The following is a 13,811-nucleotide window of genomic DNA, read 5'->3' as shown; positions in this document are numbered from 1 at the left end:
ATTGGGAGGGAAAAGGACCACCTCGTGACGTGGCACTGTGCATGGCCACCAATGCTGCAGCCAGGCTCCGCTGTCCGGGACTGTCCTGCAGGCGGCTCTTTGGAACTCTGGCGGGCTGGAGCCTTGGAGGAGACCTGATGAAGCCAATCAACCCTCTCTCGACCACAGCTGACCATGGCATTCACACCACTGAAGTGCAGGTGGGGAAGGCCACTGGGGTCGGTTGAATGGGGAGGATTTCTTTGCTATTCATGTAGTCTAGTTTGAAGAAACTGAGTTCTTGCGAGCAGCCCTGGTATCTTCCAAATGGTCCCAGCAGTCAGGGAGGCAGTGGCTTACCAGAAAGTAAGCTCGACTTGCCCTCCACTGGTTTTGACATCAGAAGCCCTGGCACAGCCAAATTCATGGGCAGATTCACATTTCAGGTCCACAATGCCTCGGGCAACACACGTACGGAAGGATGCACAGAAGTGCTTCTTGATGGGCCTGAGGCTCATTTCATGTTTCTCTCGATCCAGTCTTTAAAAGGCAGCACTTTGGTGAAGGCTGTGTAGAGGCTGTGGCTGCATGTTTTGTCATAGCTCCAGCTGACCAGCCCCACCAGATGCCAGCGGGGCTCAGGGGACGCCCGCCCTGGGAAGAACGCAGCTGCGATGCCGCCCGTCTCTGCGGTGCAGATGTCAGAAGGGGCAGCGCGGTCCCAGCCGGCACAGAACATGTTGTCTGTGACACTCACCGGGATGCCGTGCTCTTCGTGCTTCTCCTCACACAGCAGCGAGTCCACCACACTGACTACCCCCGTGCGCAGCGTGTCATTCTTGAAGCCGGGGCTCCTCGCATCTGCCAGGACATTCCAGCCTGCCACGGTGACGCGGGACTCCTGGAGGGAGGTGCTGAGGTCCCGAGGGGCCACCAGGCAGATGGGCTGCACGCGGGTGCTGATGCGAGCCTTGTCCAGGAGCTTCAGGACGGCGATGTCCACATCCAGCAGGATGGGGTCGTAGTTGGGATGCAGGATGATTGCAGAAATCTACCAAGGTAAGGAATGGACAGCAATTGTGAGCAACCAACCCCACAGTGACAGGAACAGGCAAGCCCCAGGGCTAAATTAATGGGAGAAAATGTCTAAGAGACAGCTACAATTATACGGAGTTACTTTTCTCAAGGGATCATAGAAAGCAACTGCTCTATTCCCAGGGTTGCAAACTGAAATGCCCGCATGGCTGGCAGGTTGTTTTAAATAAGTTGAGTGGACAGGTGAGGTTTCAGAGAACGGGAGTGCATGCCCCATGCAGAGGGAGCAGCTGCCACTTTGCTCCAGCTGACCACTGCCATGCAGAAGTGCTCATTTGGCCAGAGAATAGACTCCAGATCTCTGGTTGAAACCTCCTGGTTTTTAAATGTTGGCAAATAACTGATTAAAAAAATATATGTTAGCACTATCAAAACACAAAACCCTACAGGCTACCAGTTTGCAACATCTGGTCCACTGTAAACACTGCATTTACCCTCAAGCCAGTAAGATAGAGCTACACCCAGGGTGGTCCACAAGACTGTGCCACAAAGTCTCCCCTGATTGTCCCCACCCTTGCTGATCATCTTCTTTGACGGGGGCCTCCAGGAGGTTACATCTGTGATACGCCGTAACATTCTTATGGATGTGTTCTATTCCTTCAACTACATTTGGGCTCATTTACTCAGGGATTCTACTGTGTTGGACTAGTCACGATATACTGGTCTGTCTCTTCCCCTAGCCTGTGGACTCTTCAGGCCAAACACCATGCCTTATTCAGTTCGGTATGTATTCCCAGCGAATGGCATGCTGTGGGAACTCAACAATGGATGGATGGATAGTTGAATGGATGGATGGATGGATGGATGGACAGATGGATGAGCTGGATGGGTGAATGGGTGGATGGAAGAGAGGGAGGGAGGCAGGCAGGGAAAGAGAAGAATATTACACATTTATTAGGAGTCTCTATTTTCCTCAAAGCCTACCTAGCACAGTGTCCTAAACATAAGAGGTGGTTACATTTTGATGACCCCAATGATAGAAGATATTTGTTACTACCTTATTTTTAAAACAATTTTAGGGGGGAAAAACTCCATAGTCTTTCTAGATACCCCTTTCTAGTATCTGTCAATATATATTAGCCGCCTACTATGTGCCTAATAGTTCCAGGCTCTGGGCTGGATGCTAAAGTGCTAGAGTGACAGGACCGACATAGTCCCTGCTCGCCCAGTACTGGGAGTTGCTGAGCCAGAGACACGGTTTCCAGGCTGCAGCCCCCTCTCACCCGCAAGCTCTGGATGCTTTTCTCTTCCCGGTCATCATCCCTGTAGAATTTCCCCAGGACGACTTTGAGGTCTGCTGTCTTGATCACGGTGACCCTCCCCAGGTCGGTGACGCAGTGGGCAGCCACCACCACGGTGCGCTCATTGACCAGGGCACCGCTGCAGACGAGGAACCACGTGTCCTTGTGCAGGTTGCTCCCGTGCACCCCACCGGCCCTCCTGTAGATGGCAGCCTGCCACGGCCAGCGCGTCCTCTGGGTCTTCGGAGCAGTGACGTTCTCAGTTTTCCCACAGACTATGGAGAAAGCACCAGCTCAGTAATGTAAACTCAGACCTTCCCATCCAAAGGGGAATGTGTCAGTCAAGCAACAGAGCACAAATCTGGAAAGGTGGACCCTACGGATGTCAAGACCACAGAGCATCTAACCTGTTTTTCTTTTCCCTTTAAACATTAATCAACCACCTTGACATGGTTGACTATAAAGTCTAGGATTACGATTGGAGGCTTACCATCCCAGCCACTTACTGGGCAAGTTGCCTAATCTCTTACAGCCACAGTCTTCCTGCCTGCAAAATGGATACAGTAATCACAACTGTCTCCTAGGGTTCTTGAGAAGAGTGGATGAGATGATGTATATAAACAGTTAGATTCAGATATCATGACTATTGCTATAAAGATGACCACCCCAAACTAAGCCATATTCTTCTTTGACAAAGAGGATGGGGGTAGCTTAGTATGTGCAAGACCCTATTCCAGACACTTCCATGTATTACTGCAGTAATCATCATTATAACCTTGTGAGTAATTAATACCTCATAATTAATAACAATAACCTAATTAATACCATTGGGTGATGAGAATGAAAACTGGGTTAGACATGGTAACCAAGGTGATATCACCAGAATCCCTCTAGCACCTTTAACCCCCTCCCCACTTGGTGTTTAATAACTGCTCTGTCCCTTTTCTCCAAGTAAATATGAAAGAATTATCCACAAGAAGTATGCCCCCTTTCCCAAAAACTTCGTCTAAGATTTAACGAGTTCATTTCTCCTGGGTAATACGTTTAAGCCAAAGGAAGGAAGCTCTAACTGTGGAATTTCAGACTTCACCAAGCTAGGGAAAGTGTTAGAGGGCCATTCTTTTGGACAAGGAGTTTTTCCCAAAAAAGTCTTCAATAGGGTCAGTGGCCTTTCATAGGCAGCAATGGGAGAACTAAGCTGCTCTAGACCAAGGACAGGCATTGACTCACTAGGGATGCAGGACGGGGCACGCCCACTCCACTTCCCAGTCCTCAGACATGTCCTCCGGCTGCTGCCCAGGCGGCGGTAGAAGGGTGAGATGCACTCATACTGGATCTGGGTGTGCAGATATTGGTACCCAGGGGGCAGGTCTCCAAAGGGAAGGGCTGGCTTCTTGGTAGAGGAGTCCTGCAGCTTCTGCTTGCTGAAGGCTGATGAGTATAGCTGGTGTAATGGCGTCTCCCTACATCGGAGCACCCGGCCCGGAGAGAGAGGAGGGCCAGAGACTGTCATTGTGGCTCTTTTAGTATCCAAGCCCATTCCGTACAGAGGAACGGAAAACAGCTATCTCATCCTCTGTGTGTCTCTCTCTCTCCCTTTCTCCCCTCACACCTCTCTCTCTCTCTCTCTCTCTCTCATACACACACACACACACACACACACACACACACACACACGAATGGCTCTTCTACCACTGAGCACATTTTCTTGCATACTTCAATTTATTCCATCATTTCCATTTCTGGCATGCCTCCAGCTGCCCTGGATTTTAACCAAAGAGCATAATATCTGACATAATAGCTAGCTGCTATCCAAAGGTACGCTATACATGCACACACACAAAAATTAGTAGTGAAATTAAACAAGAAAGGAAGTTAATTTCAAGGGGAGAAATCCAAGTGGCTGCTTTTCTCTAACCATTATCATAATGGGGCAGTATTAGGAATTGATTCGAACTGAACTGTGTTGATACAGCAGCTTGATTTAGCAATTAGCAGATGTAATTAGTCCACCTCAGAGAATAAAACCTTCTCTCAGAGCACATTGATTGGGAGAAATAAGGAGCGTTGTGTGCGAATGTGAAAAGGTCTTTTAAATGAGCCCTGAAGTTGAAGCACCCAGAGACCACTCTGGGATTCTTGGGAGAGAGGTATGCACACTACACAACTTGTGCTCATTTTATATCAGTGCATAATGACTATTAACTGACAAGTTAGAGTTCCTTTAGGAATCAGTGTTTTCATCCCATTTAATGAATGGAGGAAGGAAGCCCAGAGAGGTAGGTAGGAGTGCTGAAGGGCACACAGGAAGCTAAGACAGTACCCCAGGCAGCACAGGGCAGTCATGGTTCCCACCCTGGTTTCCCTGCCCTGCCAATCCATCGTAAGAAATCTGTTTCCTGTGTCTGTACCGTGCTGTGCTCAGAGCAAACATTCCATCCACATTGATTTCATCCAACAAATCTTTAGCTCATGTTTAGAACCAGGTCTGCAGTTCAGGGAGCTTCTGGACTCGCAAACAAACACAGCTTTTGGCCGTTGAAGGTTTGCGTTGCCTTTGGGGGTTCCTGGGTGAGCCTGGCTACTGGAGAACATCATATCCCCACTCAGCAGCGTATCTTCCAGAAAGATATTTACAACCAAGTTTTAGGCTTGCTTTCTCATCTACATGAGACACCTGGCACCTTGTCACCTAACCCTCCATTACAACCGCTTTACAAAATGCAAAGCCCGGTGGTGATCTTTTTTAACAGCTCTGGGCCTCCTCTCCAAGATGTCTCCTTGGGAAGAATACTTACTGGAGAGTCCAGGCCCAGGTAAATCACAAAGATCAGAAAGGAGGGTGGGTAGAAATACTGGATTCCACTGCCACTGTTCCCAAGGAAATGCCTTGCCGGAAAAGGAAATGGAATGAGAGAGCCAGAGGCAGAGTGAGAGATGAAGGAATATCCTGAACTTTGAATATTTCAGATCACTTGTTTGGGGTCAGTTCCAGTCACTGGGATTCATTGTTACCATTTCTAAAAGCAATAGATACTGCTCACAGGTGTTCAGAGGTGCAAGGCGTTTTTAAGGCCTTTATATAAGGCTTAGTTCAAGCTTCATGCATCAAGGAGCAGACCCTGAAGACCCTGGATTTGCATCCTGGGTTTGCTCCTTCCTCTAGCAACGTGACCTTGGGCAAGTTCCTCACCCTCTCAGAGCCTCAGTTTACCCATCTGTAATAAAAAGTAATAAAATCTAAAATGAAATGGTAATAATAATACTTACCTCAGAGGTTTTAGTGAAGACTAAATGAGCTAATATATGTAAAGAACTCAGAAGTGTAACGGGCCCAGAGCAAACACCCAGTAAATGCTATTTGCCTTGCATTTAATCCTTAACAGTCCCCAGAGACAAATGTTATTGTGATCACCCTTACTTTTCAAAAGAGGAACTAAAGGCTCAGCAAGCTTAGGAATTTGCCCAAGAATACCCAGTGCTAAAGAGAGATGACAGCAGGTCTTGAACCAACTGATCCAATCCATTCATTCATTCATTCATTCACTCATTCATTCAATATTTTGGGGGTGCCCACCATGTGGCAGGCACCGTTCTAGGAACTAGAAGTTCAGCATGAACCAAACAGAAAATGTTCCTGCACTTATAACTTTCACATTTTTTTGGTGGGGTACAGGGAGACAGAAATTGAACAAATAAATGAACAAAATGTCAGTAGGACAACAGGCGGAGATAGATGCCGAGGTGAAAACTGGAGAGCTCTGTAAAGGTCAGAGAGCGCTGGCTAAAGAAGTCAGCTCAGCGGTCAGGGTGGAGGTGGGGTTGCTATTTTTAAAAGGATGGTCTTGGAAGGTCTCTCTGCCAGGTGAAAACTAAGCAGGGAACTGAAGGAAACCAGGCACTAAGCCTCGTTGAAATCAAGTGGAAGCAGGTCCCTTCTGGAGCCATGGGTGTAAGGTTCTGTAGCTGCCACCAGGGGTCACCACCTCTATCTTTCCAGGAAAAACGCTGGGTGGGTGTCCCTGAGGCCTCACATCCCTCATCAGGGGCAAGTCATTCATCTCCGGTTCCTGGCCCCACCAGCCTGCCCCATCTGATTGGTCACTACCAAGAACATCTTCCTAAGCCACAGCTGGCTGCATAATAAATACGTAGTAATTTCAGGAAGACTTGAGTATTAAAATCCAGTTCCTCAAAGACCATCTTAAAGTCTGGCTTCCCACCACCACTTACTTTCCCACAATCCAGTGAAATCTGTGCATCTTCCAACAGTTGCTACCTCTTGGCTAAAGGCAGCTGGCTAATAAGCCTCCATCTAACAAGCCCTATTCTTCCTTGGCCAGTCAGCACTGAGTGTCCCTAAGAAACCTCAGACTGTCTTTGGCCAAACACCAGTAGGGAAAGGGGGTGGGAGAGGAACGTTCATTCGCCTTTAAAGCAGAGTTCAGGTGTTTCAACCTCACCTTGACTGAACCTGCATTGGAAGAACTCTCCGTCTCACCAGGTCTGAGATCTTTGGTTCTCGACAGCCTAGAAAAAAAAAAAAAAAAAAAAGACAGTGTTGCATAATTCTTTTCCATATTATCTGTTCACATCATTCAGTTCAGATTCATACCTGACCACCCTTTCTGGAGACCAGTGCACATTCCCCAGGCTTTCAGAGGTAAGACACATTAGCCAAACTTGGACAGCTCACTTAGCAAAAGAGCATTCTGAGTTTTATCTAAATTGACAACCCCCTTTGAAGAACCCAAGTAGAATAAACACCTCTGCAGAGCTGCTCCCCCCAGGTGATATGAAACAATGGTAATTAATAGATTAGGATTATCTGTTCACATAAATAGTATTGGCGAACTTAATCAATACAGAATAAAAGCCAAGGTCAAGGTTCTAAAATATAGCCCAGCATAGTGAATCACAAGGTTCTCATTTAAAACCAGACAGCAGTGTCAACCATCAATAAATCTTGAGTAACTTATTCCTCCATGTCTCTGCAACTAAGGCTCCTAAGGGTCCTTTGAGGGCAACTCAAAGCCCAGTTTAATTTTTTTGAAGTCTCTCTTTCTTCACAAGTGAAAAGGAATCCTTCCCATCTCACTTTCCCAATCAAGCAGCCAACATTCGTCTAATTAGCAACCTAGGGAACTCTGCTTGTATTAATTTGTAAGAGAACAGTTGACAAAAATCTCCAAGGACGTATGTAACACCGTTACCATACTTAATGAAATCAAGAATCAGAGTCTGTGCTGGTGAGGATGAAACTTGCTCCTGGCTAAAGTCTAAAGTGATTTCTTCCTTTCACAAATCTTTCTTTTGTTCCTTTTCCCGTGATTCAGGTTGTTGACAAACACTCAGAAGGGAAAGTGGAGGATTGAAGCAATTATCTGGATAATCTAGGCCAAGGATATGCTTTTCTTCCCAGGAAACAGCTAGATAACTGTGACCTGCCACCAAAAGGAAAGGGGCTGTTGACCTGGAGCAACTAGGGAATCAACTCAGCAAGAAACTATGCATGTCCACTCCCAAGTGGGGTAAGGTCCAAATTTCCCTATGCAACGTTCCATTTGTTCTGGTCCCCAACTACCTTTTAAAATTTGCCTCCCAGATTCCAGGACTGATTCCCTTTTTGTTCACCATGATTCTTTCACGTCTGCCTACACCACCTTCCCTTTGTCTTCTAACTGGAATATCATCCCAACTCCTCTTTACCTCTATAAATCCTTCCCTGCTTCCCAGACAGGTTCCAGTGCTCTCTGCTACATGCAATTGTCTCTATTTCACTCCTCAGAATATACACCACTCATTTGTTCTATAACTCTCCTTTGAATGTTCAAGCGTTTACTGTCTTTTTAAGATGCTTTTAAACATCTTAACATCTCAAACCTCCCTCCACATAGGCTGGCAGGGATGATGTGTCTATTGCGTTCTTTTATTTCTTGCACTAATTTAATATTGCATAGAGAGTAGATAAATGTAGCCATATAAATGCATTTTAATTGCTTCAAATCTATGCTTGGGTTTGCATGTATAAAACTCAGCCTTGTCATCTTTCCTAAACTGCTCTGTTAACTACATCACTCTTCTTGATCACATCAAGACATTGTGATTAGGATAAGCAGGTCCTTTGGCGGTTCAAAAAAGAAGCAAATGTTTTATGGATGATTTCCAACCTAAGAGGAATGTATGGTTCCAGTGAGAACTTAAGAGAGAAGGCATTTTTTCAGGGGCTCAAAAACATGTATGAGAGCTACCAAAATGTCCAGCAACTCCATCTATTCCTACAGACTTCAAAATTATTTGCAAGTTACCTTTTATGCAGATGGGTTGTTTCCCCGACCACTCTCCATTCTGCTGGCAAGTTCTCATCTCATTGCCGCTAAGAACATAGGAGTTGTTACAAAAGAAGGTCAAGACGGTGCCAATTTTTGCATAGCGCCCATTGATAAGCTCAGGGCCTCCTGTAATTTTCTTGTACCCATTGACCGGGCCCCCAGGGTCTGAGCAGTTTCTTTCTTCAAGGACTGAAAGTGGAAAGAAAAGGAGAGCTATTAATAGTCTGAAGCATTCTATTTTAGCATCAAATCTTTTCAAGTCTCATTGAATTAAAAATGCAGTGATACAGAGCCTGCTAACAATGGTACTCAAAGGAATTACTAAGAGAAAACTCATAATAGAAAAATGCATGCATTAGACATATCTTCCCCCTGCTTTTACAATTTATTCTTAAACTGAGAAGTGTTTCATCCCAGATACAAATAAATTTGACACTACAATGGTCTCTCATATAATCATGTTCGTTTGTTTCTCAAACTGTGGGAGATGGCCAGGCCTGGACAAAATACACATTTTGCCTACGTTTTTATGATCAGTATACACGGGTTATTGGTTTTCAGTGTTGTAATATTATCTCCTTCGTTCCCTAAAGCTTAGGCAATTAAACCAGACTATTCAGTTTCTTATTTGTGTTGTACCCAGAAAGTAGAACAGATTCGAAACGAGTACATATAAAAATTTAGATTTTATATTTCATCTGCTGGAACATTAGTGTGTTAGAAGTTGTAATTAAAAAACACTAGAGGACAATATAAATTCAGAAATACAACAAATTCCCTTGATCTCCAAATATAACGTTCCATCTAAACATTTAACAATATTCATTACAAAGATATCTCTATTCTCTAATTCATGTTGCACAGCTACTTAGAGTAAAATTGGCATCACCAGCTATTCTAAGCACTGAACAGGATATTAGATATATCCTGGAAATATTCTATCAGCTAGATAACATATTTTTCTCAAATGGATTATGGCAAATTACTGAATATTACTTGCCTAAGGACACAGAGTAAGTCCCCTAAAGAATTCAACCTTTAATTACTGAGTTTGGGTACCAATCACTCTATCAGCCTCCCTAGTCTCTTTTTAATCATTTTTTCTAAGACACAGGTTCATTCCTATAAAACTGTCCCCACACAATACAATTATGCACTGGACATGTTTTACTTCCCATAAATGTCCCAGTTACCTTTCAAACAACTTACTTGCTTGCCTCCAGGCAAGAAATTAATGTCCATTCATATAATATTTCTACAATATTTGAGAACTAAAAATTAATGAATATTCCTCTGTGCAATTTGGAAAGGTTGCTAATATTGTCCAAGTTTCTGGTTTGTCTGCTCTAAGACTGCCTGTAGATCACATGACAGATGATCTCAATGACACTCTGTGTGTTTTGGGCTATGTACTTTGAGCAGTTTCCCTGAGGGTTGACTCCAAAGCCCCATTTTAAGTGTCAAAAAAGGACCTCACTGAGTGAGCTGTTTAAAAAATACCGAAATGGTTGCTTTGTGACCGCCTGGAAGGGTGGGATAGGGCGGGTGGGAGGGAGGGAGACGCAAGAGGGAAGGGATATGGGAACAGATGTATATGTATAACTGATTCACTTTGTTATAAAGCAGAAACTAATAATCAAAAAAAAAAAAAAACAATAAAGGCCATGGAAAAAGAAAAAAAAAAAATACCGAAATGGTATAGTGAGGGCAATGCACTTTTCTGAAGCTTCAAGTGGACTCAGAAAGTCCCCCAGTACTTATATTTCCAGGAATCCCTCTATGATGTGAGAGCAAGCATTCCATGTTGCTTTAGTGAAGGGGCCACCTTCTTATAGTACAGACTCATTCAGTGCTGAACATGTAGCCCAGAAACAACCAGCAAGAGCCCACAGACTTCAACCATCTCAAAAACGTGTGTTATACATGCAAATTTTAGAAAATGGAATTCACTGTCAACATAAAAATCAGGGCATTTGTCACAGAAATCTGTGTTCCTGGCTTCTGACAAAATTCAGTTTCGGAAACCCTGGGTCTGTATTCTCACACGGCAAGAATCAGCTTTTGTGGGGAGGAGCTCCCTGCCTGGACTGGACCACAGCCTTGGCTCGGCCACAGGCCCCCACCGACCAGTTGCCTGGCTCTGGCAGACAATTGAATCGGTGGCCAGTTAGGCTATATCAAAGGGCTATGATTTGTGTAATTCAAATGTAGCTCCTCATCCATTTTGAGCTTTGCTTGCTAGAGCTCATGGCCAAGAACGATCGGATGATATTTAAGACTCATCCTGGAATACTGAAAGAAAATGAACTAGCCTCTAGTCACATCAGTCTCAGCAGAAGACAAGAAGAGGCTTCTACTGTAAGCCTAATCGTTGCATTTTTCTCCTCTTAGAAGTAAGTAGCTTCCTGGTCCAGCAGGCTCCCACTCCATGATCTCCTACGTGCAGGATTCTCATAGATCCTATTTCTATTACATTTCATGTGGGTTTTTTTTTTACATCTTTATTGGAGTATAATTGCTTTACAATGGTGTGTTAGTTTCTGCTTTATAACAAAGTGAATCAGTTATACAGATACATGTTCCCATATCTCTTCCCTCTTGCATCTCCCTCCCTCCCACCCTCCCTATCCCACCCCTCTAAATGGTCACAAAGCACCGAGCTGATATCCCTGTGCTATGTGGCTGCTTCCCACTAGCTATCTATTTTACATTTGGTAGTGTATATATGTCCATGCCACTCTCTCACTTTGTCACAGCTTACCCTTCCCCCTCCCCATATCCTCAAGTCCATTCTCTAGTAGGTCTGTGTCTTTATTCCTGTCTTACCCCTAGGTTCTTCATGACATTTTTTTTCTTAAATTCCATATATATGTGTTAGCATACGGTATTTGTCTTTCTCTTTCTGACTTACTTCACTCTGTATGACAGACTCTAGGTCTATCCACCTCATTACAAATAGCTCAATTTCGTTTCTTTTTATGACTGAGTAATATTCCATTGTATATATGTGCCACATCTTCTTTATCCATTCATCCGATGATGGACACTTAGGTTGTTTCCATCTCCGGGCTATTGTAAATAGAGCTGCAATGAAAATTTTGGTACACGACTCTTTTTGAATTATGGTTTTCTCAGGGTATATGCCCAGTAGTGGGATTGCTGGGTCATATGGTAGTTCTATTTGTAGTTTTTTAAGGAACCTCCATACTGTTCTCCATAGTGGCTGTACCAATTCACATTCCCACCAGCAGTGCAAGAGTGTTCCCTTTTCTCCACACCCTCTCCAGCATTTATTGTTTCTAGATTTTTTGATGATGGCCATTCTGACTGGTGTGAGATGATATCTCATTGTAGTTTTGATTTGCATTTCTCTAATGATTAATGATGTTGAGCATTCTTTCATGTGTTTGTTGGCAGTCTGTATGCACAGCAAAGGAAACCATAAACAAGACCAAAAGACAACCCTTAGAATGGGAGAAAATATTTGCAAATGAAGCAACTGACAAAGGATTAATCTCCAAAATTTATAAGCAGCTCATGCAGCTCAATAACAAAAAAACAAACAACCAAATCCAAAAATGGGCAGAAGACCTAAATAAACATTTCTCATGTGGGTTTAACTGGCAGGAACATTGGAGAGTTCTCGAGCTCTTGGATGTAATAAAGCTTCAGGACAATTCAGGTCCTTTCTTCCTCTCACTGAAGAGGCTTTAAAGGAACATTTAAAGGGAAACGGACTCAAGATATCCAAACAGGTCTGCCCGTGGCTGAGGAATTCTGCCATATTTCTATAATTCTTAAATGCCTATTCCTTTATAACGTGATATGTCTGAAATCAGGTCACATGCCTACATTTCCTGTAATATTTCTTTACTCCCAATCCCTAAAACAGCTATAATTAAATCAACAGTGCACCTTAAACTTGCTAAAATCTTAGAATGGAGAACTATTTATTTGGTTTTAAGTTTTGCTCATGAAATGTCACCAGGGTTGAGCTGAATGATGCTTCCAAGTGAGGCTTCAATGGAAGGTGAGACTATACGGCTGAAATTCAAGAGAAATTCAGACATTAGAAACAGATTCATAAAGGATTCAGATAATGTAGTTGTCTGACACTACTGAAAAATAAATAGACTGAATATATTCAAGGAAATAAAAGACAAAATTGAGAACTTTCGTAGAAAACTGAAAACCTTAAAAAATAGCCAAAGGAGAGGACTTCCCTGGTGGCGCAGTGGTTGAGAGTCCACCTAACGATGCAGGGGACACAGGTTCGTGCCCTGGTCCGGGAAGATCCCACATGCCGCGGAGCGGCTAGGCCCGTGAGCCATGGCCGCTGAGCCTGCACGTCCGGAGCCTGTGCTCCACAACGGAAGAGGCCACAACAGTGAGAGGCCCATGTACCACACAAAAAAAAAAAAAAAATAGCCAAAGGAGAAATCTAGAACTCAAAAAGTTATAATGACATAAAGTAAAAATTCAGTGGCTGAGTTTAGTAGCAAACCAGATACAGTGTAAGGGGATTAACAAACTGAAAGATAACTTCAAAGAAAAGATTCAGAACAAACCTCAAGACTCAAAAAGGTGAAAAATGTAAGGAAAATGTAAGGATACAGTGAGGAGGTTAATAAATACGTGTAATTGGCATCCCAGAAGAAGAGAGAGAGAATGGAGCAAAACCAATATGTAAAGATATAATAATTGAAATTTTTCTGATGAAAGACATCAACCTACAGATTTACAAAGTCCCAAACCAGATGAATATGAAGAAAACCACACATAGACATATAATATAAAACTTTTCAAAACAAAAACCAAAGAAAAACAATTTAAGGAGCCAAAGGGTTAAAAGACTAGAAAAACATCCTTTAAAATAATTACAGTCATTATCTCTGGCTTATAACACTGAGAATGTTTTTTGCTTCTTTCTACTTTTTTTTAGAAGTTTTATAATCAGAAAATGCAGCCATAAACGTTTATTATTTTTGTTGTTGTTTCTATTGTTATTATTTTTTAAAGTATCAGGCAAAATGGTTTGGGTCCTCCCCACTAAGCCTATAAATCTAGCATTAAGTCTTCATGCCTTTTTTTGTGTGTGTGTTCCCATACCCTCTCCAACCCATGCAAATCTCTTTACCATCTTGCATAATCACAGACTAATCCA

General features: G+C 43.4%; 1 protein-coding gene across 2 annotated transcripts in view; it reads right to left on the bottom strand.

Moving 5' to 3' along the window:
* PAMR1 (peptidase domain containing associated with muscle regeneration 1) overlaps window positions 1–13,811 on the bottom strand; it is a 175,566-nt gene continuing 161,755 nt past the window's right edge. For both annotated transcript variants that reach the window (XM_060104036.1, XM_060104035.1), the window contains exons 7-11: window positions 8,624–8,836; window positions 6,779–6,845; window positions 3,546–3,778; window positions 2,298–2,590; window positions 1–1,030 (exon numbers count right to left, since the gene is read on the bottom strand). In XM_060104036.1, the coding sequence (XP_059960019.1) occupies window positions 494–1,030; window positions 2,298–2,590; window positions 3,546–3,778; window positions 6,779–6,845; window positions 8,624–8,836 (1,343 nt within the window). In that variant the 3' untranslated portion in view covers window positions 1–493. The remainder of the gene's footprint in view (window positions 1,031–2,297; window positions 2,591–3,545; window positions 3,779–6,778; window positions 6,846–8,623; window positions 8,837–13,811) is intronic.

Source organism: Mesoplodon densirostris, chromosome 7 (assembly GCF_025265405.1).
Source record: "Mesoplodon densirostris isolate mMesDen1 chromosome 7, mMesDen1 primary haplotype, whole genome shotgun sequence".
Classification (NCBI taxonomy): Eukaryota; Metazoa; Chordata; class Mammalia; order Artiodactyla; family Ziphiidae; genus Mesoplodon; species Mesoplodon densirostris.
Note: the sequence above shows the minus strand (reverse complement) of the source record. Positions and strands in the feature narration are given on the sequence as shown.